Genomic DNA, 27,364 nt, shown 5'->3' with positions numbered 1-27,364 from the left:
GGTAGTCCATTGTGGATTTTGTGGTGTGCTCATTATCCTGTTGCAGAAGCCATCCTCTTTTCATCTTTGGCTTTTTTACGAACGGTGTGATGTTTGCTTCCAGAATTTGCTGGTATTTAATTGAGATCATTCTTCCCTCTACCAATGAAATGTTCCCCGTGCCACTGGCTGCAACACAAGCCCAAAGCATGATCGATCCACCCCCGTGCTTAACAGTTGGAGAGGTGTTCTTTTCATGAAATTCTGCACCCTTTTTTCTCCAAACATACCTTTGCTCATTGCAGCCAGAAAATTCTATTTTAACTTCATCAGTCCACAGGACTTGTTTCCAAAATGCATCAGGCTTGTTTATATGTTCCTTTGAACTTTTTGAATCGGACTTTTTGGCTGCAATGAGCAAAGGTATGTCTGGTATGGCTGAAGGTTTTGCCATTGCCCTCACAGTCCCCTGACCTGAACATCATCGAGAATCTGTGGATAGACCTCAAAAGAACAGTGCATGCAAGACGGCCCAAGAATCTTACAGAACTAGAAGCCTTTTGCAAGGAAGAAAGGACGAAAATCCCCCAAACAAGAATTTGAAAGACTCTTAGCTGGCTACAAAAAGCCTTTACAAGCTGTGATCCTTGCCAAAGGGGGTATTACTAAGTACTGCCATGCAGGGTGCCCAAACCTTTGCTAAGGGCCCTTTTCCTTTTTTGTTATTTTGAAACTATAAAAGATGGAAATAAAGTACAGTTGGCGCTTCTTATCCACAAGTTCTGCATGCACAAGTTCAACCAACCGCGAATCGGGAAAACCCGGAAGTTCTCTCTTCAGCACTCGTTGTTCAAGCATTGTTTTCCTCGCATTTCGTTTGTTCGCTACTTTGTTTCTGTGAAAAAATGGCTCCTAAAAAGCAATTACGTTGTCAAAGCAATTCCTCAAAGGCTAAGAGGGAGTGTAATGTGCTCTCTCTCGCCGAGAAATTAGAAATATTAGATCTTTTGAAAAGTGGCATGCCGCATTCCGAAGTGGGCCGTAAGGTCAGTAAGAACGAATCGGGCATTTGTACAATAAAGCAAAAAGAAGCTGAAATTCATGGAGGTGTTGGTGCTAGGGATGGCTGGCTGGCTATGTAAAGCGCTACAGCCTCAAGAATTTAAAGGTCACGGGGAAATCCGCATCGGCTGATGCTGAGGTGGCATCAGCATTCCCAGAAGAGCTACGATGGTTGTGTCTGTACTGAATAGGTACAGACATTTTTTTTCTTGTCATTATTTACATAGCATTTTCATTGTATTAGGTATTATAAGTCAATGGAACAGAAACACTGAGGGTGGCAGATCCTGTGCTGCACTGGGTCCTAAAGCCCACAGGCACTGAGACAGTTTAAATAAAGGATTTGAGCATCCGCGTTTTTTGGTATCTGCGGGGGCGGGGGTGTCTGGGAACCAGTCTCTCGCAGATAAGGAGGGCTGACTGTAATCTTAAAATATTGAAGAAATGTGTCATCCTTAACTTTATTCCTTTTGGAAATCAGTTCATCTTTTACTCGCTTAGCTATTCACAGTAACAGAAATTTTGACCAGGGGTGCCCAAACTTTTGCATGCCACTGTATCTTATCCCTCAAAATGCTGTCTGGTGCTTCCTACCACAATGTTAGGCTAACTTGTTTATAATTACTAGGACTCTCCTTGCAGCCTTTATTAAATAAAGTTATGACATTTTCTATCTTTCACCCTTTTTGGGTACCTCACCAGAGGATTATGATAGAAACATAGAAAACCTACAGCACAATACAGGCCTTTCGGCCCACAATGCTGTGCTGAACATGTACTTACTTTAGATATTACTTGGGGTTGCCCATAGTCCTCTATTTTTCTAAGCTCCATGTACCTATCCAGGAGTCTCTGGAAAGATCCTATTGTATCCACCTCCACCACCGTCACCGGCAGCCCATTCCATGCATTCACCACTCTGCGGGAAAAAAAAATCTTACCGCTGACATCTCCTCTGTACCTACTTCCAAGCACCTTAAAGCTGTGCCCTCTTGTGTTAGCCATTTCCGCCCTGGGAAAAAGTCTCTGACTATCCACAACATCTGGCCATTTTCCCTCCACACTCTCAGTCCAGATGCAGGGTCTTGATCTGAAGGATCAACCATCCGTTTGCCTCTACAGATGCTGCCTGACCCACTGAGTTCCTTCAGCGGTTTTTTGATATGGTTCTGATATTGCAGTATCTTAGCAAGGATTCCTAGAATTTCTTCTGTAGTTTCCCATATTCTCCAATATACTTTCTGGTCCTGGAGATTAGTCTGCCTTCATGCATCTTAATACATGCAACACCTCTTCTGCGATGATATGGACTGGTCCTTAAACATCTTAACTAACTGTAACCCTCAGCTTCGACTAGTGGCTTACTCTAGGGAAAGACTGCCAAACTTGAGAAATCTTGTTTGGGTGGATGCTGCGTGATGTGTACCTGTTACAAGTCAGTACCATGAAATAACAAACAGTACACAATATGCAATTAAATGACTGAGCTTTATAATTCTTAATTGGACTATAGGGTTAGTAAAGAACAAGAGAAAAGGGCCCATTCTCATAACAGTCTATTTCGCAACGCTGGAGCTCACGGTTTTCCTGTCAGTTTGTTCTCCCTCATATTTTTTTCCTCCGAGCATCAACTCCTGACCCCATTCCAAGTCCACTCTGTCCTGCAGTCTATGACTTGCCTGGTCTGGCATCTTCTCTCTCCATCTTCTGCTGAACAAAAGACTGCTAATCCCTTCTCTCAGCCCCACAGGAAGGAAACGTGTCTCTCATTGGATGGCACACATTCCAAAGCCCCCATTATCTCTAGTCATAACCCAAACGTTGCTGCTACAGAGAAACCATTACCTTAGCAGCAAAACCTTACAGCGAGTTACATAAACTTACCATATTCTCAAGTTGCTACATCATTCTCCATGTTAAAAACAGGAGAAATAATTATTGAGAACTCTGCCCATCTGCAGCTGTTCTGCATGTTGGTTTCAACCTTTATCTTTGAGGGGCCCTCTTTGCTCTGTAGTCACTTTTTCCTCTCTTACTATGCTGAATATAGTAAGAGAGGAAAAAGTGACTATACTGAATGGACCCAGCTGGTGGTGTAGTGGCATCAGTGTCGGACTTTGGGACGAAAGGTCCCGAGTTTGAATCCAGCTGGCTCCCCTGCACGCTTTCCATCTGTGCTGGGTTACAAACTGGTGATCTCTTTGCAAACTCATCCGGCAGAAGGCAATGGCAAACCACTGCTGTAACTTGCCTCATACGTGGTTCCCCACTACGTCAGAGAGGTGTGGAGGGAAATCGTCCTCTAACTGGAGAAACTCCGGATGTGACATACCTTTCCTTTTTAGTATACTGAATATAAAATAAAACTCTTTGGATTCTCTTTAATTTTCTCTGCCAAAGCCACTTCGTGCTCCATTTTGACCTTCCTAATTTTCTACTTGAATCTCCTATGGTATCCTCTATGCTGTGGCTTCATTGGCTCCTTGTAAATTGCCCGTGTGTGGATGAGTGATCGAATAGATGGGAAGGTGGCTAGGACAGGTCACAGGGAAAACTAGTATGAAAATGGAATTGCTGTGCGAGCTAGTGTAGATTTGATAGTGTGTATGACCTTGGGTTTTGTATGGCAACTTGCCTAATGGTTACGCTCCAATGGGATTACAAACTTGAGGGCAAATACAGGAGAGGTTGTTTGCTGAAGTTAATTTTTTCAAAATATGCCTTGCAAGTCAGGGTGTGTGTGGCTGAGAAACTGGTGCAAGGGACAGGGTTTCACATTTCTGGATCATTGGGATTTCTTCTGGGGAAGGTATGACCTGCACAAAAGGGATTGGGTTACACCTGAACTTGAGGAGAACCAATATCCTAATGGGCATGTTTGCTAGAACTGTTGGGGAGGGTTTAAACTAGTTTGGTTGTGGGATGGGAAACAGTGATGGGGTCCAGTTTGAAGCAGTTGGTACAAACAGAGCCAGTCTGCAGTGAGACTGTCAGGAAAGACAGGCAGAAAAGGATAGAACAAGATTGCAGTCAGTGAGGAGTGAGTTGCAGGGTAATGGGGACAATATTACAAATGGTGATGAATACAGGACTGAAGTTGTATTTGAATGCACACAGTATCCGAAATAAGATAGATATCTGTAGCACAGTTAGAGATTGGCAGGTATGATGTTTTGGGCATCACTGAGTCGAGGCTGCAAGAAGCTTATAGTTGGGAACTTGGCATCCAAGGGTACATATTGTATTGAAAGAACAGGCAGAGAGAGTGGTGTGGCTCTGTTGAAATCAAATCCTTCGAGATGATATAGGATCAGAAAATGTAGTGTTGTTGTGGGTAGTTAAGGAACTGCAAGGGTAAAAAGACCCTGATGGGAGTTGTATGCAGGCCTCCAAATAATGGCCAGGATATGGGCTACGAATTACAATGGGATATAGGAAGATCATGTCAAAAGAACAATGTTACGATAGTCATGGAGGATTTCTTTATGTAGGTAAATTAGGAAAATCAGGTTCATGTTGATTTTGCATCCCAAGAGAGAATCTGTAGAATACCTATGAGATGGCTTTTAAGTCCACTACAGGCTCAGCTGTTCTGTATTGGGTGTTATGTAATGAACAGCATGTGATTAGGAAGCTTAAGGTAAAAGAACCCTTGGGAGACAGTGATCATAATATGATAGAATTTGCACTGCAATTTGAGATGGAAAACTAAAGTCAGATTTATCAGTATTATATGGAGAAAGGGAATTACAGAGACATGAGAGAGGAACTGGCCGAAGTTTATTGGGAGGTGAGCAGGGATGATCGCAGAGTAGCAATGGCTAGAGTTTTGTGGGAACATTTCAGAAGGTTCAGGATAGATGTATTCTAAAGAAGTAGTATTCTAAAGGTAGAATGACACCACCATGGCTGATAAAGGAAGTCAAAATCACCATCAAAACAAAATGGAGGGCATAGAGCAAAAAATAGTAGGAAGTTGGAGGACTGGAAAGCTTTTAAAAGCCAACAGAAAACAACTGAGACATAAGGAGTGAAAAGATGAAATGTGAAGATGAGCTAGCCACAACTTTTTTTCTCTGATATATTTACCCCACAACTTTTTTTCCTCTATGATATATTTGCATGAAAGGGCAAATATCACTGGACAACAAGAAGTTTGCTTCCTGAATACTTTTTTGATGTTTCTTATGGATTTTGGGCTGCTGAACATGAAAATCACCTTGAAATTTCGCTATCAGGCACCATTTTTGGAAATCGCTTATATTTATTATTTAAGTTCATAGTTCAAGCCAATTAGAATATTGCCCACAGTGTAAGCTGAAAAGTTCTCTATCTTGTCCAGGTATGCTTTGGCAGGATGGATGCTGCATAGCCGAACAGATTTTAGAAAGGTTGTACAGATCTGTGAAGGTTTTCAATATTTGAGACACGTTTCCTGGAATAATTGATGCCAAGATTAAGGAAAATATTTTTGTTGGTCTGCAAATCAAAGAGGTAATCAATGACATCAAATTCGAAGAACTTCTGGTGGGACCAGAGAAAATTGCATGGAAGCCATTCAAGGATGTTGCTGAAAATCTTCTTGGTAACTACAGAGCACCAAACTAGGTGCAGCTGGTTGACAACATGCTTCAAGCATACCAAACCATGAAGAACAACTAAAGATTCATTTTCTGCATTTCCATTTAGACTTCTTCCCTGCAAATCTTGGCACTGTTAGTGATGAGCATGGCGAAAGGTTTCATGAGGATATCGTGGTCATGGAGAAAACTATATCAGGGCAACTGGAATTGATCAGTGCTGGCTAGTTGTTGTTGGACACTTGAGCAAGAAACCACAGACACTGAGTACAAATGAAAATCCGCAACAAAACATTTTAAACAGTGGAACTATTGCAAAGCATCAGCACCAATATGCAATCAAATGCTTTATATTCAATAAAAGTTAATTTATTGTTTCTCCATATTCCTAAATGATACAAGTAGTCTTAGAAGAAGAAGGAGTCTGAGAGTCTGAGTGGGAGTGCTGAGAAAGAGATTTTTGAAATTTTCGTTATTTTTTTTTCTCCAACGGCTTTCTGAGAGGCGGGACTGCGCAGGCGTGTGACGTCGGGCAGTGCAGCGTGGCAGATTTAAAAGGAACAGAGCCTCATAGAGCGGGCAGCGTAGTTTGCGGGCGGTGGAGTGAGCTGGGAGCAGAGTGAAGACTTAAGGGCTTCGGCTCACCGGGCTTAGGCGGAAGCGGGCGAGGCGAGGAAGGTTTGACATTCATTTTCTGTTGCTATTTGAGGAGAGGGGCATTATGACTGTGACGGCAGTTTGCTGTTCTCGGTGTCGGATGTGGGTGGCCCTGGAGTCTCCAAGCCTCCCGGACGTCTACATCTGCGCCAAGTGCATCGAGATGCAGCTCCTAAGGGACCGCGTTACGGAACTGGAGCTGCAGCTCGATGACCTTCGTCTGGTCAGGGAGAGCGAGGAGGTGATAGAGAGGAGTGGAAGGCAGGTGGTCACGCCGGGGCCACGGGAGGCAGACAAGTGGGTCACGGTTAGGAGGGGGAAGGGGAAAAGGCAGGTGATGGGGAGTACCCCGGTGGCTGTGCCCCTTAACAACAGGTACTCCTGTTTGAGTACTGTTGGAGGGGACAGCTTACCCGGGGGTAGCGACAGTGGCCCTGCCTCCGGCACAGAGTCTGGCCCTGTAGCTCAGAAGGGTAGGGCAAGGAAGAGGAGGGCAGTTGTGATAGGGGACTCGATAGTAAGGGGGTCAGATAGGCGATTCTGTGGACGCAGGCCAGAGACCCGGATGGTAGTTTGCCTCCCTGGTGCCAGGGTCCGGGATATTTCTGATCGTGTCCAAGATATCCTGAAGTGGGAGGGTGAGGAGCCAGAGGTCGTGGTACATATAGGTACCAATGACATAAGTAGGAAAAGGGATGAGGTCCTGAAAGGAGAATATAGGGAGCTAGGAAGGGAGTTGAGAAAAAGGACCGCAAAGGTAGTAATCTCGGGATTACTGCCTGTGCCATACGACAGTGAGAGTAGGAATGCGATGAGGTGGAGGATAAATGCGTGGCTGAGGGATTGGAGCAGGGGGCAGGGATTCAAGTTTTTGGATCATTGGGACCTCTTTTGGTGCAGGCGTGACCTGTACAAAAAGGACGGGTTACACTTGAATCCTAGGGGGACCAATATCCTGGCAGGGAGATTAGCGGGGGCTACTGAGGTGACTTTAAACTAGAATGGTTGGGGGGTGGGAATCAAATTAAAGAGGCTAGGCGTGAGGAGGTTAGTTCACAACAGAGGGATGGGAACCAGTGCAGAGAGACAGAGGGGTGTAAAGTGAGCGTAGAAGCAAAAAGTACAAAGGAGAAAAGTAAAAGTGGCAGGCCGACAAATCCAGGGCAAGCATTAAAAAGGGCTAAGAGAGTTGTAAAAGAGCGCCTGAAGGCTTTATGTGTCAATGCAAGGAGCATTCATAATAAGGTGGATGAATTGAAAGTGCAGATTGTTATTAATGATTATGATATAGTTGGGATCACAGAGACATGGCTCCAGGGCGACCAGGGATGGGAGCTCAACGTTCAGGGATATTCAATATTCAGGAGGGATAGACATGAAGGAAGGGGAGGTGGGGTAGCGTTGCTGGTTAAAAAAGAGATTAACGCAATAGAAAGGAAGGACATAAGCCGGGAAGATGTGGAATCGATATGGGTAGAGCTGCGTAACACTAAGGGGCAGAAGACGCTGGTGGGAGTTGTGTACAGGCCACCTAACAGTAGTAGTGAGGTCAGAGATGGTATTAAACAGGAAATTAGAAATGTGTGCAATAAAGGAACAGCAGTTATAATGGGTGACTTCAATCTACATGTAGACTGGGTGAACCAAATTGGTAAAGGTGCTGAGGAAGAGGATTTCTTGGAATGTATGCGGGATGGTTTTTTGAACCAACATGTCGAGGAACCGACTAGAGAGCAGGCTATTCTGGACTGGGTTTTGAGCAATGAGGAAGGGTTAATTAGCGATCTTGTCGTGAGAGGCCCCTTGGGTAAGAGTGACCATAATATGGTGGAATTCTTCATTAACATGGAGAGTGACATAGTTAATTCAGAAACAAAGGTTCTGAACTTAAAGAGGGGTAACTTTGAAGGTATGAGACGTGAATTAGCTAAGATAGACTGGCAAATGACACTTAAAGGATTGACGGTGGATATGCAATGGCAAGCATTTAAAGGTTGCATGGATGAACTACAACAATTGTTCATCCCAGTTTGGCAAAAGAATAAATCAAGGAAGGTAGTGCACCCGTGGCTGACAAGAGAAATTAGGGATAGTATCAATTCCAAAGAAGTAGCATACAAATTAGCCAGAGAAAGTGGCTCACCTGAGGACTGGGAGAAATTCAGAGTTCAGCAGAGGAGGACAAAGGGCTTAATTAGGAAGGGGAAAAAAGATTATGAGAGAAAACTGGCAGAGAACATAAAAACGGACTGTAAAAGCTTTTATAGATATGTAAAAAGGAAAAGACTGATAAAGACAAATGTAGGTCCCCTGCAGACAGAAACAGGTGAATTAATTATGGGGAGCAAGGACATGGCAGACCAATTGAATAATTACTTTGGTTCTGTCTTCACTAAGGAGGACATAAATAATCTTCCAGAAATAGTAAGGGACAGAGGGTCCAGTGAGATGGAGGAACTGAGTGAAATACATGTTAGTAGGGAAGTGGTGTTAGGTAAATTGAAGGGATTGAAGGCAGATAAATCCCCAGGGCCAGATGGTCTGCATCCCAGAGTGCTTAAGGAAGTAGCCCAAGAAATAGTGGATGCATTAGTGATAATTTTTCAAAACTCGTTAGATTCTGGACTAGTTCCTGAGGATTGGAGGGTGGCTAATGTAACCCCACTTTTTAAAAAAGGAGGGAGAGAGAAACCGGGGAATTATAGGCCGGTTAGCCTAACGTCGGTGGTGGGGAAACTGCTGGAGTCAGTTATCAAGGATGTGATAACAGCACATTTGGAAAGCGGTGAAATGATCGGACAAAGTCAGCATGGATTTGTGAAAGGAACATCATGTCTGACGAATCTCATAGAATTTTTTGAGGATGTAACTAGTAGAGTGGATAGGGGAGAACCAGTGGATGTGGTATATTTGGATTTTCAAAAGGCTTTTGACAAGGTCCCACACAGGAGATTAGTGTGCAAACTTAAAGCACACGGTATTGGGGGTAAGGTATTGGTGTGGGTGGAGAATTGGTTAGCAGACAGGAAGCAAAGAGTGGGAATAAACGGGACCTTTTCAGAATGGCAGGCGGTGACTAGTGGGGTACCGCAAGGCTCAGTGCTGGGACCCCAGTTGTTTACAATATATATTAATGACTTGGATGAGGGAATTAAATGCAGCATCTCCAAGTTTGCGGATGACACGAAGCTGGGTGGTAGTGTTAGCAGTGAGGAGGATGCTAAGAGGATGCAGGGTGACTTGGATAGGTTGGGTGAGTGGGCAAACTCATGGCAGATGCAATTTAATGTGGATAAATGTGAAGTTATCCACTTTGGTGGCAAAAATAGGAAAACAGATTATTATCTGAATGGTGGCCGATTAGGAAAAGGGGAGGTGCAACGAGACCTGGGTGTCATTATACACCAGTCATTGAAAGTGGGCATGCAGGTACAGCAGGCGGTGAAAAAGGCGAACGGTATGCTGGCATTTATAGCGAGAGGATTCGAGTACAGGAGCAGGGAGGTACTACTGCAGTTGTACAAGGCCTTGGTGAGACCACACCTGGAGTATTGAGTGCAGTTTTCGTCCCCTAATCTGAGGGAAGACATCTTTGCCATAGAGGGAGTACAAAGAAAGTTCACCAGATTGATTCCTGGGATGGCAGGTCTTTCATATGAAGAAAGACTGGATGAACTGGGTTTGTACTCGTTGGAATTTAGAAGATTGAGGGGGGATCTGATTGAAACGTATAAGATCCTAAAGGGATTGGACAGGCTAGATGCGGGAAGATTGTTCCCGATGTTGGGGAGGTCCAGAACGAGGGGTCACAGTTTGAGGATAGAGGGGAAGCCTTTTAGGACCGAGATTAGGAAAAACTTCTTCACACAGAGAGTGGTGAATCTGTGGAATTCTCTGCCACAGCAAACTGTTGAGGCCAGTTCATTGGCTATGTTTAAGAGGGAGTTAGATATGGCCCTTGTGGCTACAGGGGTCAGGGGGTATGGAGGGAAGGCTGGGTTCTGAGTTGGATGATCAGCCATGATCATAATAAATGGCGGTGCAGGCTCGAAGGGCCGAATGGCCTACTCCTGCACCTATTTTCTATGTTTCTATGTTTCTATGTCTGAAATTATATTTGTTTTCGGCTTCAAGCGGTGTATCATAAATAAAAATATTTCTGAGGAAGCAATTTGTTGTCTAGTGTGTTCTGTATTCTTTCATCATGGTGTTCTCATAACAGCAACATAAGGGATAGATGAAGGACAGATAGGGAAGGGATCCTGTGGATGGAACCTGGTGGAATGGGGAATGAAAGTAGGTGATGGGGGAATGGATGCGGGATATGGGAATGGGGACAAAAGTAGGAGGACTGGAAGTGGGTTTGAACTTCCTCCATGGAATGTAAGGGTGAGCTAAAATTGGAAAAATTCAATGTTTCTAACTTTTGGTTAGAACTATGTAGGTGGAATATGAGGTGTTTGTTTCTGTTGTGTGTGAGTTTGTGTTGGGCCTCACCCTGGCAGTGGAGAAGGCTGAAGACAGACGGTTCGGTATGGGAATGGGAAGCAGAATGAAATGGTATGCAATTGGGAACTTGAATGGCCATTGCAGACAGTGCAAGTGCTCTGTAAATCAGTCACCTGCACTGTGCTTAATTTTGGCAACATATTGAGGCTCTGCCCCCCCCCCCCCCCCGAGAGATGCTGCTTGACTCACTGTGCTCCTGCAGTACTTTGTTTCTTTGTTTTGTTCCAGATTCCAGCATGTCTTGTGTTTTCAAGACCTGTTAGTTGGTCTGTATTTAGTCAGTCCACACTAGCTTTCCGTACCAATGCACATTTTGGCTAAGTGTCATTTGATTATTGTTTCTATTCTCTGGCCACATGAATACATTTGCCTTGTGGTTTCCGATCAGCCCCACCTTTCCGTACAATCATTTTCCTGTTCACATGTTGTTGGATTCAGTTTTATATTTTCTCATGGCAAGTCCCTGGCTGTTTTGTTTTCTTCATACTTTCTCCCTGAACTTTCTGTAAGCATCTTGATTCTCTCATGTGCTAATCACCTGCTTATTTCTTACGTAACTTTTCTCTATTTTGCTCTCAAGCTGCATTCCAGAAGCTTGTCACAGTCAAACTTGTCAAGGAAGTTAAACGCAAAAGGGCTGTTGAGGATCCTGCCATTAAGTATGTATTGTCCCTTTACGCTTGACCTCTCAGAGTGCAACAACTCATGCTTTGCCAGATTCAACACCACCTGCCATTTCTCTGTCCATGTCCACAACTCTATTCTGCTGCATCCTTTGGCAAGCTTAGTCATAGAACTAATATAGCATGGAACAGGGCCTTCAGCTCAACTTGTCCATGTAGAATAACACGTCCCAACCAAGCTAGTCCAACTTGCCAGCATATGGTCAATAATTTTCTAAACTGTTCTAATCCATGTACCTGTCCAACTGACTTTTAAATAATGTGGTTGTGGTTATTGTTGTTATGTTTTTGCCTTAACCACCTACTCTGGTAGCTCATTCCAAATAGGTACCACCTTTTTGTGTGTACATACATACAAACAAGTTCCTCTTAAATCGTTCTCCTTTCATTTTAAACCTTTGCTTTCTAGTTCTCGATTACCTAAATCTGGGAAAAAGACTGAGTGCATTCAACCCATCTCTGCCCCTTATGATATTATATACCTCCTATGAGATCACCTTTCAGTCTCCTGCGCTTTAAGGAATAAAGTTCTAGCCTATCCAACCTCTCCTTGTATCCTGATACTAAAGTTCTGCCAATGCCCATATAAATCTTGTCTGCACTGTTACTAGTTTAATAACATATTTTGTCTAGCAGGGGGATTAAAATTAAACACAATAATCCCGGTGCAGTCTCACCAGCATCTTGTACAATTGCACCATGGCCATCAAGCTTTTGTACTCCGTACTCTGACTTTTGAAAATGCATGTCAAAAGTACAATGTTACAATAGTCATGGAGGGGTGGGATTTCAATATGTAGGGAGATTGGGGAAAATCAGGTTGGTGCTGGATTCCAGGAGGGGGAATTTCTGGAGTGCCTATGAGGTGGCTTTTTAGAGCAGCTCATGGTTGAGCCCACTAGGGGATCAGCTGTTCTGGATTGGGTGTTGTGCAATGAACTGGAATTGATTAGACAGTTTAAAGTAAAAGAACCCTGGGGGGGGGGGGGAGAGTGATCATAATATGATCAAATTCACCCTGAAATTTGAGGAGGAGAAGCTAAAATCAGATGTATCAGTTTTAAGGTGGGGTAAAGCGAATTACAGAGGCATGAGAGAGGAGTTGGCCAGAATTGATTGGAAAAGAACACTGGCAGAGATGACGGCAGAGCAGCAATGGCTGGAATTTATGGAAGTAATTGGGAAGGCACAGTATAAATACATCCCAAAGAGGAATAAGTATTCTAAAGGCAAAATGACACACCGTGGCTAACAAGAGAAGTCAAAGCCAACATAAAAGGCAAGAGCGGGCAAATAATCGAACAAAAAAATAGTGGGAAGTTAGAGGATTGGGAAGCTTTTAAAGACCAACAGAAGGTAACTAAAAAAGTAATAAAATTAGAGGATACGAAAAGCTTCTTCAGATACATGAAGTGTAAAAGAGAGGTGAGAATGGCTGTGGTAAACGATGCTGGAGAGGTAATAATGCAGGACAAGGAAATGCAGATGAACTGAATAAGTATTTTGTATCAGAAGGCACAAGTATGGTGGAAATTCCAGGTATCAGACTTCATGAAGTGTGTGAAGTTACCATAACTAGGGAAAGGTTCTCGGGGAAACTGAAAGGTTTGAAGGTAGGTAAGTTATCTGGACCAGATGGTGTATGCCCCAGGGTTCTGATAGAGGTGGCTGAAAAGATCATGGGGGCATTGGTAACGATCTTTCTAGAATCACTAGATTCTGGAATGGTTTTGGGAGATTGCAAAGTCGCAAATGTCACTTCACTCTTCAAGAAGGGAGAGAGGCAGAAGAAAGGAAACTATAGGCGAGTTACACACATAAAAGTTGCTGGTGAATGCAGCAGGCCAGGCAGCATCTCCAGGAAGAGGTACAGGCGACGTTTCAGGCCGAGACCCTTCGTCAGGACTAACTGAAAGAAGAGCTAGTAAGAGATTTGAGAGGGGGAGGGGGAGATCCGAAATGATAGGAGAAGAGAGGAGGGGGAGGAATGGAGCCAAGAGCTGGACAGTTAATTGGCAAAAGGGATATGAGAGGATCATGGGACAGGAGGCCTAGGGAGAAAGAAAAGGGGGAGGGGGGAAGCCTAGAGGATGGGCAAGGGGTATAGTGAGAGGGACAGAGGGAGAAAAAGAATGTGTGTATATAAATAAATAACAGATGGGGTACAAGGGGGAGGTGGCACATTAGGGGAAGTTTGAGAAGTCAATGTCCATGCCATCAGGTTGGAGGCTACCCACTCAGGCTGGAGGAACAACACCTTATATTCCGTCTGGGTACCCTCCAACCTGATGGCATGAACATTGACTTCTCAAACTTCCCCTAATGCCCTGGGTAGTCTGATTTCAGTGGTTGGTTAGAAAGATGTTGGAGTCAATTAATAAGGATGAGGTCTCTAGGTACTTAGCGGCACATGATAAAATAGGCTATAGTCAGTATGATTTCCTTAAGAGAGAATTTTGCCTGACAAACCTGTTGGAATTATTTGAAGATGTAATAAGCAGGAAAGACAAAGGAGAATCAGTTGATGCTGTGTACTTGGATTTTCAGAACTCCTATGGCAAGGTGCCACACATGAGGCTGCTTAACAAGCTAAGAGTCCATGGTATTACAGGAAAGGTTCTGGCATGGGTAAAACAGTGGCTGATTGGCAGGAGGCAAAGAGTGGGAATAAAGGGAGCCTTTTCTGGTTGGCTGACAGTGACTAGTAGTGTTCCACAGGGGTTTGTGTTGGAACTGATTTTTTTTTACTGTTATACATCAATGATTTGGATGATGGATTTGATAGTTTTGTCGTAAAGTTTGTAGATAAAATGAAGATGTGTAGAGGGGCAGGTAGTTTTGAGGAAATAAAGAGGCTACAGAAGAACTTAAATTAGGAGAATGGGCAAAGAAATGGCAGATGGAATACAGTGTTGGGAAGTCTGTGGTCATGCACTTTGTTAGATGAAATGAAAGGGTTGACTTATTTTCTAATGGAGAGTAAATACAAACAACTGAGGTGCTAAGGGATTTGGGAGTCCTTGTTCATGATTCTCTAAAGGTTAATTTGCGTGTTGAGTCTGTGGTAAGGAAGACAAAGGCATTCACTTCAAGAGGACTAGAATACAAGAACAATGTTGAGATCTTATAAAGCACTGGTGAGGCCTTACTTGGAGTATTCTGAATATTTTGGGGCCCCTTGTCTTAGAAAGGATGTGTTGGAACTGGAGAGCGTTCAAAGGAGCTTCACGAAGATGATACCAGGATTGAATGGCTTGTCAATGAAGAGTGTTTGATGGCTCTGGGCCTCTATTTACTAGAATACAGAAGAATGTAGGGTAACCTTATTGAAACCTATTGAATGGTGAAAGGCCCTGATAGAGTGGATGTGGAGAAGATGTTTCCTATGGTGGGAGAGTCTAAGACTAGAGGACACAGCCTCAGGATAGAGGGGTGTCCTTTTAGATCGGAGATGAGGAATTTGTTTAGTCAGCGAGTGGTAAATCTGTGGAATTCTTTGGCTCAGACAGCTGTGGAGGCCAAATCTCTATGAATAGCAGACGTTGACAGATTCTTGGTTGGTCAGGGTATGAAGGGATATGGGGAGAAGGCAAGAGATTGGGGCTAAGAGGAAAATTGGATCATCCATGGTGAAATGGTAGAGCAGACATGATGGGCCAAATGGCTTAATTCTGCTCCTATGTCTTATAGTCTATGGTGTTATGGTCTTACGACTGCTAATATTCTAAAAGTCGTCTTCAGTATCCTGTTTAGTTGTGCCTCCACTTTAAGAGAATATACATTCACTCCAAGATCCCTCTGTTCTACAATGCTTCCCAAGCCCTTCCATTGATTATGAAATTCCTACCTGGAAACTCACTTAACACATCCATGCCACGTTTTCTTCCAATTGTTGAGGAACCAGAATGATACCAGTTAGAGACCTCCAGCCAGAAAAATCCCATTGACCATGACCATTTATCGTCAATGGGCAGGCAAATTCTGAATTGAAACAGCTAAATCATTTTGCATCCCTTGCAGTTCAGTCTTTAGTGGATGAATTTGCCAAGTTGGAACTTGTCAATGTCTTAGTAAAGCCCATAGATCTGTCCTCAATTACCTTTGTCTTCTCTTCAAAAAAAACTCTTGTCAAGTTATTATGACATTTCATGCCTTGCAGAAAGACATGCTGGCTGTCCCCAATTCACCCATAGCTCTCCAAATGCTCATAAGTCCTATTGCTAACAACCCTTACCAATACCTCTCTGCTACTGGTGTGAGACTTGCCAGTCAATAATTATCAGGATAATCCTTATTTTCCTTAAATAATGGAGGTCTGTCCTTTGGGACCTTGCCTATAGCTAGAGAGGACATTAAGATTTTGGTTAACGCCCCAGCAATCTCATTTCTTGGCGCTCTCAATAACTTGGGGTATATCCCTTAGGTTCTGGGGACTTGATGCTCTTCAAATGATCTACTGCAACCTCTTCCTTAATCTCAAAATGGTCCCAGCATAATAGCTTTAGAATTTCCTTTAATCCTTCTTGCCATGGATTTTTCTTGACCTCTCATTGCTGTCTTAATTCATTTATAGAATTTTTTTTCTAGCTTCTTTCTGATCCTTATCCTATTTGATTTCAGCTTTTTTAAACCTTACATACGTCCTTTTTCTTGACTAAATGCATGATCTCTGAGGAACTGCCCCCAATTAACAGTGCAACTTTCCACCACTGCCACCACCTCTATTTTCTGAAACATTGAAACCCTGGAACTTTAGTGTTTAGTTCTGTCCATCTCTCAACCATATCTCTATAATGGCCATAACATCATAGTTCCATGTACGGATCCATGCTCTTAAGCCTATCTCCTTTTATTTTTAAAACTCCTAACATTTAAAATCAGCACATTTCAATTTGTCCTTCCCATCTTGTCTATTACCTTGTCCATCTTCCCTTGTAAATGAAATTTATCTTCCTCTTAATTCCTTGCACTTATGGACTTGGTGCTGTGGTTGTCATTCTCTTCGTCAAGCTGGTTTAAGTCCTCCTAGGCAGCACCAACAAAGCTCTCTGCCAGGCCTATTGGTTCCCCTCCAATTAAAATTCAACCTGTCTTAGGTCGCCCTTGCCCCTGAAATGCTCCGATGATCCAGGAACGTGGACTCTTGCCCTATGTACCAGGTCCTCACTGACACATTCAAATGTTGTGCCTTTTTATTCCGACCATGCCTATCATGCGGCACAGTGAATAAAGTCTTGCTTTTCAGCTTCTTTCCTAACTTCCTATTCTCATGCCCTTTCTACCTGTGTTTTTGGGACCAATGTGCACCATGACCTCAGGCTGCTTGCCCGCATCCATGAGAATATTCTGCTCTGAGAGATCTTTAACCCTGGCACCAAGAGACAGCATACCATCCTGGTGTCTCTTTTGCAGCCCCAGAATCCCTTGTCCTTTGCCCTAACAAACAAGCCTCCTATCATTTTTGCCCTGCTGAGTCTCAGAGCCTGTCACAGTGCCCACTGACCTGGCTACTGTTACAGGTACACACCCTAGCAGTTTTCAAAGGGGTATTCTTGTTTCTGAGAGGGGGTGGCCATGGGAATCTTGCCCCATGCATTCTGTTCCCTTTTGCTGGTGGTCCACAAATAATCTGATGCCTGTGCCTTTGTCGTGAAAGCACTTGTTTATGATCCTAAGTATGTTCAAGTCCAGCTCCAGTTATTTAACACAGTCGACCAGGAGCTGCAGCTGAGTACGATTTGTACATGTGAAGTCATTAGGGAAATTAGGCACTGAAGGAACAAACCATTGTATTAGCTGTCATTGCAGGAAGAGTAGTTCTGAGGAAAACCTTTCCTGTTCAGCAAAGCCTTGCACTGATAGTCAAACACTCCACTCACAGCTCAAACGCAACCGCTCCTAAAACATGGCCCTTCCAAAATGGCCACTTCACTAAAGCTTGCCTCTTACTGCACTGATGAAGGCTGGCACTACCAGGAGCTTTGACCTGTAAAACAGCTCTCATCAGTTCCTTTCTAAAGACTTCATCATTTTAGAACGTTTTCTCCTTTTTTTTTAAAAAAAAAGAGCAATTTTAACATTTTTAAGCTAAAAGGAAGCAACTACATCTGGAGTCATTGCAGAACTTTAATTAGGATGATAAAGGATGTGAATTTATTGATGTTGATTGAGAATCCTTGGCTTTGATACACTTCTGCAAAGGAAGCCACTTGGAGAGTTCAATTTATCTCATCCTCGTGTATCATTTCAATTGAATAGCTTTCTCAAATTGTGGTAGTGAATTGTATTTTATTTGCTTTTGTTCCATTAAATTATAGCTGACTTTGAGAGCCATGCTATTTTGTGACGGGTTGTTTGTCTTTTGTGCAGGCACTGGGACAATGAAGTCCAGAAGGCGCAGAAACAAGTTCGAAATCCCCATCTAACAAGAGCCATTTTAAAATGTTTCTGGAAATCGTATATTATTTTAGGTGTTTTTACATTTGTAGAGGTAATTACAGAATTGTTATTGAGTCTCTATTTCATCTTTGCTTGCATAATTTTTATTTGCATTACAGCTCTTAATTGTCCAGTTTTTTCCCTTTAAGATTAACCTTTACAGTATTGTGTATGCCATATTATGGTACTGCTGACTTTTACTTCTAACTCATTAAAGTTCTGTACTAATTTTGTTGTACTTGGTGCACAACCTTTTGAAATGATGTAATTAATATTTCTTAGAAAAATATTCTGCAACAAACTATGACATTTTTCGGATGAAGGGTCTCTGTCCAAAATGTCGACTGTTTACGCTTTTCCATCAATGCTGCCTGGGCTGATTAGTTGCTCCAGCATTTTGTGTGTGTAACAAGTGCTGCAGGAGACCTACAGATCCTCCTAGACAAAGTAGTACAAACCAGTGCAGATTTTGGTCTAACCATCAACTGTAAAAAAAAACAAACACAAACACACACACACACAATTGTATGGTAATATCAAAACAGCAGGATACTCCCAACTGCCAATTGTACATCGGTAACCAAGAGATTGAACAAAAGACCAGCTTTAATTACCTTGGTAGCTTTATATCACAAAATGCTACAAGTAAAGTAGAAATGAAAAGAAGAATTGCCATTGCTAAAACCAACTTCCAAAAAATGAAACCCATTTTTACAAACAGACACATTTCTATGACAACAAGGCTCAGGCTACTAAAATGCTACATCTGGTCAATCTTGCTGTATGCTTCCGAAACATGGACTATAACGTGAGAACTCCAAAGAAACTTAGAAGCAACAGAAATGTGGTTTCTTAGAAGAATGCTGAAAATATCATATAGAGATAGGGTAACTAATGAGACAGTACTCCAATGTGTCCATACAAAAAGATCTTTAATGAGAACATCAAATGAGAGGAAACTTAACTTCCTGGCCCATGTCATCAGAAAGGGAGAAATAGAATGCCTTACATTACAAGGCCATATGCCTGGGAAAAGCGGAAGAGGAAGGCAAAGAAGCAAATATATGGGCACTGTGAAAGAACTAACAGATCTAAGTGTGCGAGGTATCATTGACGCTGCATGGCATCGTTTGAAGTGGAAAGCCATGATTGCCCAAGCGTGTAACGTGCAAGGCACATGAAGAAGAAGCATGACATTGTCCAAGTCATGTCCAACTGAAGGTGAAATTGCAGCTATGAGGTGTGAGTTGTTGATGATAGATTGGGGAATGTTACCCCAGTGGATTAAGAGTAGGGAAAACAATGGGCTATAATTTCTGGACATATCATGAACTGCAACAATTGGTCATTCGTGCTGGGTGCAAAAAATAAAAAGGCGAAATGGTAGTTCATGCAATAGTGAACAAAAGAACTTAATGCTAGTATTATATCAGTGGAATTAGATAATGGAATTGATGGCTTTGTGGCAAACTTTTCAGATTGTATGAAGATAGGTGCAGGAGTAGGTAGTGCTGAGGAAGCAATGTGATTGCAACAGGACTTAGGCAAATTAAAAGAATGGGCAAAAATGTGCCAGATGGAATACAGTGTTGGGAAATGTATGATGCATTTTGGTAAAAGTAACAGTAGTGTGGACTATTATCTAAATGGGGAGAGGGCTCAAACATCAGAGGTGCAGAGGGACTTGGGAGTCCTTGTGCAAGACTCCCAGAAGGTAAATTTACAGGCTGTATAAGGTAAATGCAATGTTGGCATTTATTTCAAGGGGTATAGAATATACAAGCAAGAAGAAAATCATGAGCCTTTATAAGACATTAATCAGGCCGCAATTGGGGTATTATCAACAGTTTTGGGCCCCATAACACAAAGGATGTGTAGTCATTGGGGAGAATCCAGAGGAGGTTCCTGAGGATGATTCCAAGAATGAAGGAGTTAACATGTGAGGAGAGTTTGGAGCTTTTAGCCTGTGCTCACAGGAATTTAGAAAAATATGGGGGATCTCATTGAAACCTATTGAATGTTGAAAGAACTAGATAGGATGGATATGGAGAGGATGTTTATTTTCGTGAGGGTATCCAGAACTAGAGTGCACAGCCTCAACATTGAGAGGTGACCCTTTAAAACAGAGGTAAGGAGGATTTTTTTTTTAGCCAGAGAGTAGTAAATCTGTGGAATACTCTGCCAAACAAGCCAGCAAATTCAGATATTTTGGCAGCCTAATAACAAGTGACGGCAGGTGCGACACAGGTATCAAATACAGAATAGCAATGGTGAAAGAAGCTCTCCAAAAAATGAAGACCATATTAACTGACAGAAAGATGAGCACGTGCACTAAAAACAGAATACTTCAGAGTTACATTTATTCTATCCTGAGTTATGGAAGTGAATGTTGGACCATTTCCCCAGCAATGGAAAAGAGACTAGAAGCAGCTGAATTATGGTTCTACAGGAGAACCATACATCAAATGAAGAATTTCTCAGAAGAGCCCAAGGAGTTAGTTCACTCATACCAACAGTAAGAGAAAGACAACTCAGATTCCTAGGACACATCATGCGGAATGATGAGCAAGAAAAACTCATACTCTCTGGAAAGATCGAGGGGAGCAAACCTAGAGGAAGACCTCAACTTATGTACATCAAAAGCATAGCTAGGTGGCTACACATCAAGGAAATGGAAGTCATTCAAAAAATGAAGGATAGATCTATATGGAAAACCACGGTCACCAATGTCTGCATCGGAGATGGTACCTAGACAGACAGAGGCTCTGCCACAGACTGTGGTGGAGGCCAAGTCCATTGATATATTTAAGGCGGAGTTTGATAGTTTCCTTATTGGTCCGGGACTCAAAGGATATGGCAAGAAGGCAGGTGTATGGGGGTTGATAGTGATCCAGGATCTGTCACAATGGAATGGCGGAGCAGACTCAATGGGCTGAATGGCCTAATTCTGCTCCTATGTCTTGGGGCCTTATCAAGGGGTATATAAAATGGCCAGATAAACTTGCAGACCAGAGGGATTGAGAGCTGTTCAGAATTCAGCGAAGGAAGAGAAAAGGCACGACAGAGTATCAGAATGACCGGTCAGGCAGCATTTATGGAGAGGAATAAAGAGTTGACATCTTGGGCCAAGACCTGTCATCAGAACTGGAATAGAAGGGGGAAAGAAGCGGAATAAGGTGGGGAAAGGTAAGAGAAGGAGTACAAGCTGGAAGGTGGTAGGTGAAGTTAGGTGAGGGGGAAGGTAGGGTAGGGAGGGGGATGAAATAAGATTTTGGGAGGTAATAGGTGGAAAAGGAATGTGATGGGAGAGGAAAGTGGAGCATGGGAGAAGGGGAAGGAGCAGGAACACCAGAGGGAGGTGAGGAGAAAGCAATTGGGAATGAGCGAAAAGGGGGTGGGGAAGAAATGACCAGATGCTAGAGAAATTAATGTTCATGCAGTCAGCTTGCACCCTAACCCAGACAAAATGAAGTGTTGCTTCTCCAGCCTCATCGTGGCAGTGACCATATAACCATATAACCATTACAGCACGGAAACAGGCCACCTCGGCCCTTCTAGTCCGTGTCGAACTCTTACTCTCACCTAGTCCCACCAAAGTGCACTCAGCCCATAACCCTCCATTCCTTTCCTGTCCAATTTAACTTTAAGCAACAACATCGAACCTGCCTCAACCACTTCTTCTGGAAGCTCGTTCCACACAGCTACCACTCTCTGAGTAAAGAAGTTCCCCCTCATGTTACCCCTCAACTTTTGCCCTTCAACTCTCAACTCATGTCCTCTTGTTTGAATCTCCCCCACTCCCAATGGAAAAAGCCTATCCACGTCAACTCTATCTATCCCCCTCATAATTTTAAATACCTCTGTCAAGTCCCCCCTCAACCTTCTACGTTCCAAAGAATAAAGGTTCAACTTGTTCAACCTTTCTCGTAACTTAGGTGATGAAACCCAGGTAACATTCTAGTAAATCTTCTCTGTACTCTCCCTATTTTGTTGACATCTTTCCTATAATTCAGTGACCAAAACTGTACATAATACTCCAAATTTGGCCTCACCAATGCCTTGTACAATTTCAACATTACTTTCCAACTCCTATACTCAATGCTCTGATTTATAAAGGCCAGCATATCAAAAGCTTTCTTCACCACCCTATCCACATGAGATTTCACCTAAGTGTAGCTAAAGCCTGGATTTCTATGTCAGTAGTTTAAAGCGTATTCCTTCAAGGCCAAGGGGGAGAACAGGTATACTGGAATGGGAGGAAAACGGAGGCTATGGAGCTTAACCATTGGAATAAACCGGTTTGAATAAAGGTCTGTTTGTGTCAGATTAATTTTGTTTTTTTCTTCTTTTAGTGGGTGAGCTAAATGTTCTATTTTGCATCCCCTTCAGGAGGCAGTCTGTGCCTTGTTTTCTCACCTCTCTTCACTCAGCTAATGTTATAAGATGTTGAAATTTTGTATCATTGCTGGTTCCTTAGCTTGATTGTCCCTCTTTTAATGTATTTGAGGGTTTTATTGACTGCCTTTCCAGGAATTCCTCAAAATTGTTCATCTCACTATGTATCAGGCATCTGTTTATGTTAATGCACCTGATGTGTTAGAGTTGCGCTAAAGACCTCATTATATTTTATACTTTATACTTTATTGTCGCCAAACAATTGATACTAGAACGTACAATCATCACAGCGATATTTGATTATGCACTTCCCGCTCCCTGGAGTACAAATCGATAGTAAATATTAAAAATTTAAATTATAAATCATAAATAGAAAATAGAAAATGAAAAGGTAGTGCAAAAAAAAACACCAAGAGGCAGGTCCGGATATTTGGAGGGTACGGCCCAGATCCGGGTCAGGATCCGTTCAGCAGTCTTATCACCGTTGGAAAGAAGCTGTTCCCAAATCTGGCCGTACGAGTTTTCAAGCTCCTGAGCCTTCTCCCGGAGGGAAGAGGGACAAAAATTGTGTTGGCTGGGTGGGTCGTGTCCTTGATTATCCTGGCAGCACTGCTCCGACAGCGCGTGGTGTAAAGTGAGTCCAAGGACGGAAGATTGGTTTGTATGATATGCTGCGCTGTGATCACGATCTTCTGCAGCTTCTTCCGGTCTTGGACAGGACAACTTCCATACCAGGTTGTGATGCACCCTAGAAATTAGTGAAATTTTGCCAGAAAAGTTCCACTTTTGAAAGAATTTGGATTCCCTTTTCCTTCCCAGCCTGATTCATCTTATCTTTGTAGAAAATCACCAGCTTTGGTTGGAACCAAAATTAAAATCAAAGCTTGTATAAATCTTGTCTCTCTCCATTAACAGTGTGCCAGAGTCCAGCTGTGAAGGTCATTTAAACGCTCAGAAATATTAAACATTCTGTATCTGTTTTAATGCAGAGGTTGATAGATTCTTGCTTGATCAGGGCATGAAGGGATACGGGAAGAAGGCAGGAGATTGGGGCTGAGAGTGAAAGTGGATTATATAACCATAACAGCATGGAAACAGGCCATCTCGGCCCTTCTAGTGCGTGCCAAACTCTTACTCTCACCTAGTCCCACCGACCTGCACTCAGCCCATAACCCTCCATTCCTTTCCTGTCCATATAGCTGTCCAATTTAACTTTAAACGACAACATCGAACCTGCCTCAGCCAGTACTGCTGGAAGCTTGTTCCACACAGCTACCACTCTCTGAGTAAAGAAGTTCCCCCTCATGTTACCTCTAAACTTTTGCCCTTTAACTCTCAACTCATGCCCTCTTGTTTGAATCTCCCCCACTCTCAATGGAAAAAGCCTATCCACGTCAACTCTGTCTATCCCCCTTATAATTTTAAATACTTCTATCAACTCCCCCCTCAATCTTCTACGTTCCAGAGAATAAAGACCCAATTTGTTAACCTTTCTCTGTAACTCAGGTGATGAAACCCAGGTAACATTCTAGTAAATCTTCTCTGTACTCTCTCTATTTTGTTGACATCTTTCCTATACCTATATGTAGGAATAGGAATGGAGATTGGAGTTAGAATGGTCGGTCACTGGGAAATCCTGCTTGTTGCAGATGTAGTGAAGATGCAAAATGGAGCACCTGCCCAGTCTGCTTTGAACCTCACTGATATAGAGGAGGCTGGATTGGATGCAGTAGATAACCTCAACAGCTTCACAGGTGAAATGTTGCCTCACCTGGAAGGATTGTTTGGGGCCCTGAATAGTGGTGCAGGGAGGAGATGAATTGAGATGCAGCATTTTTTTTCTGCTTGCTGGAATAAGATCCAGGAGGGAGATCGGATGGGAGGGATGAATGGAGACTGAATCAGGTTTAGTATCAGTGGCATATGTTTTGAAATTTGTTAACTTAGCGGCAACGGCACAATGCAATACATGATAAGTACAGAGTAAATGAATTACACTAAGTATGTATGTATACTAAATAGTCAAATTAAAAATAGTAGTGCAGAATTAGAGATGATAAAGTGAATGGACAAGGGAATCACAGATAGCTATGGAAATGGAAAGTGGCAGGGAAGATAAAGCTGTGTTTGGTGGTAGGATCCCATTGCTGATGGTGGAAGTTGCAGAGAATGTCTTGGTGAATGCAGAGGCTCACTTGGTAGGTAAAGACGAGAAGTACTCTATCCTTATTAAGGTAGCTGGAAGATGGAGTGATGGTAGATATCTGGAAAATGTAAGAGATGTGGGTGAGGGTAGCATCAATGGTAGAAGAAGGAACACCTGTTCTCTGATCTTCTGGAAAGGAAAGCCTCATCCTAGAAACCAATGCTGAAGAAAGGGAACAGCATTTTTACAGGTGACAGGGTGGGAAGAAGTATAGTCAAGGTGGCTGTGAGAGTCAGTACATTTATAAAAGATGTCAATAAGTAGTTTGAGTCCAGAGATGGAGACAGAAATCAAGAAAAGGAAGAGAGGTGTCAGAGATGGACCAACTGAATTTCAGGGCAGGGTGGAAGCTGGAGGCAATGTTGATGAAATTGACAAGCTCAGCATTGGTGCATGAGACAGCACCAATGCAGTTGTCAATAAAGCGCTAGAAGAGTTGGTCTCTCCAATGAATGCTTGGAACATGGATTCTTCCATGTAGCCAACAAGAAGCTGGGCATACCTGGGGCCCATGGCTGTTCCTTGAGTCTGGAGAAAGTGGGAGGAGCAGAAGGGGAATTTTGAGAGTGAAGACCAGTTCTGCCAGATGGACGAGGGTGGTCATGGAGGGGAGTTGGTTGGGTCTGTTGTCTAGAAGTGGAGAGCTTTAAGGCCTTTCTGATGATAGATATTCTTACCATGGCTTGACATCCATGGTAAGAATGAGACCATCAGGTCAGGCAACTGAAGGTTGTTGAGGAAATCAAGAGCATGTGAAGGGTCACAGCTGTAGGTAGGAAGGGACAAGGGGGATAAAATGGAGCTGAGGTGTGTGGATACAAGTTCAGTGGGGTAGGAGCGGGCAGAAGCAATGAGCCTACCTGGGCAGATGGGTTTGTATCAACTTCACCACTATTAGTGAAAATGTTAGGTTTGAAGGCTAGGCTTAAAATGGACACCCCAGATTGCATATCCTTGGAAATAATGAATATATTGTCTGCCATCCTCAAAAGTTTTTAAAATTCTGGAATAGTTCCAACAGCTGGAGGTTCTCAAATGTACTTTAGAAAATGAGGTAGAGAAGAGCAGTGAATTAATTATAGATATGCCAGTTTAACATTTTCTCATGGAGAAATCTGGCCTCACTCAATAATCCAGTCAATGAATCTCTCTTCTCATATACCTACAGGAGGATAAAACATATTTGGTGTTAAGTTACTCCTGATGATTCAGCAATGCAGCTTCTGATATTTTGTTAGTCACAGGAACAGCCAAAATCTACAATCTGAAAATAAAACATTGTGATCATCTTACTGCAGAGATGATTCCCATTCTGTTTTATAAAAAATAAATAAAGAATAGAACACTTCAAATAGACTAGATAGGACAAAGTCAAATTATATTTATGACAAAAAATGTGATTGACAAATCCACTGAAATTTTTGAGCATGTAACTCTCAGAACATGTAAAGGGGAACCAATTGACACAATGTATTTAGCTTTTTAGAAGGCTTTCAGTCAGGTCCTTTCTAAGAGGTTGGCGTGCAAATTTGAAGCAAGTGATTAGAGCCAATGTAATTATATAATCACAATACTTGGCAGGCAGTAAACAAAGACTGGGAATAAATGTGTATTTTCCTAAGTGCAGGCAGTCCCCCAGGTTATGTTGTTGAGTAATCTGAACTGTTAGTAAGGCAGGAAAGAACAAAAACAATGTCTGTAAGAGGATCATAGAAATAGCTATGACAGGAGTGCAAACAGGTACATGAAGAACAGCCACCGTTCAGCCTCACTGACTCTTGAGTGAGTAAATGAGACTGATCAACACAACCAGCTTTGTTCAGCTTCACAGAGCCTAATAGATGCATTTGAAAAGGGCTGAGGAAAAGACGGGCAGTGGAAATGCTCCTTTCCCACCTTGCAGCGGATGCCTGCAAGAGCCCGGAAACCCATCTCCATTGATACCGCTGGTCTCTCAAACACTTGTATCCGATGTTGATAAGTTGAGCATTCATAAGCAGGGTGAACCAGGTATAATGTTTTCAAGTTTCAGACTACATAAAACTGAATTGAGAGTGGCTGTGAGAAGGATACTGGGTGATTTGGGCAGGTTGAATGAGTCAGCAAATGCTTGACAGATGGGTTATTCATCTTGGTGGCAAAAACAGGAAGGCATGCTATTATCTGAATGGCGACAATTTGGGAAGGGAGCTAAAGAAAACTGGCTTCCTTTGGTCACCAATTGTTGGAAGTAAGTATGCAAGTTTAGCAGGCAACTAAGAAGGCAAGTGATCTGTTGGCCATAGTGGGAGGGTTTTATGTACAGAAGCAGCAATATCTTGTTGCTGTTGTATCGAGCCTAGGTGAGACCATATCTTGAGTAATTTGTGCAATCATTGTCTACTTCTGCGGTGAGTTGTGCAGCAGACTGATTCCTGAATAGCAAGTCTGACGCATGTAAAGAGAATGGTTTGATTGGTAGATAGATTCACTACCTTTTAGAAAAATGAAGAGGGAGAATTCTAACAGGATTGGATGGAGGAACTTGGAAACTACAACCAGGTATCAGATCCGAGGATAAGAACTGAAATGAGAAATTTCTATGCCCAGGAGAAACAGTTGAAGCTAAATTATTTTTTAAAAAATCACGGTTAATTATAGTTCCTAGGACTAAAATAATCAAACAATGTCCAGAGAAAACATGAACACCGTTTTGAATTTGGAGAAGCCATGATCATATTGAATGCTGGAACAGGCTCATTAAACTGAATAGAATCAGAGTAATACAGAACTTTAGCCCAACTGGTCCGGGCGGACCAAAATGCCCATCTAAATTAGGCCTATTTGCCTTGGGCACATCTTGTGAAAGTTTGTTC

At 42.7% G+C, this 27,364-nt stretch overlaps 1 protein-coding gene across 2 annotated transcripts in view; it reads left to right on the top strand.

Annotated features, from left to right (window-relative positions):
• Positions 1-27,364, top strand: part of abcc4 (ATP binding cassette subfamily C member 4 (PEL blood group)) — a 349,901-nt gene that overhangs the window by 39,996 nt on the left and 282,541 nt on the right. For both annotated transcript variants that reach the window (XM_063048526.1, XM_063048527.1), the window contains exon 3: positions 17,840-17,960. In XM_063048526.1, coding sequence (XP_062904596.1) covers positions 17,840-17,960 — 121 coding nt within the window. The remainder of the gene's footprint in view (positions 1-17,839; positions 17,961-27,364) is intronic.

This window comes from Mobula hypostoma, chromosome 5 (genome assembly GCF_963921235.1).
Source record: "Mobula hypostoma chromosome 5, sMobHyp1.1, whole genome shotgun sequence".
In the NCBI taxonomy this organism is placed as follows: Eukaryota; Metazoa; Chordata; class Chondrichthyes; order Myliobatiformes; family Myliobatidae; genus Mobula; species Mobula hypostoma.
The sequence above is the reverse complement of the archived record's forward strand: the minus strand, read 5'-3'. Positions and strand labels throughout refer to the sequence as shown.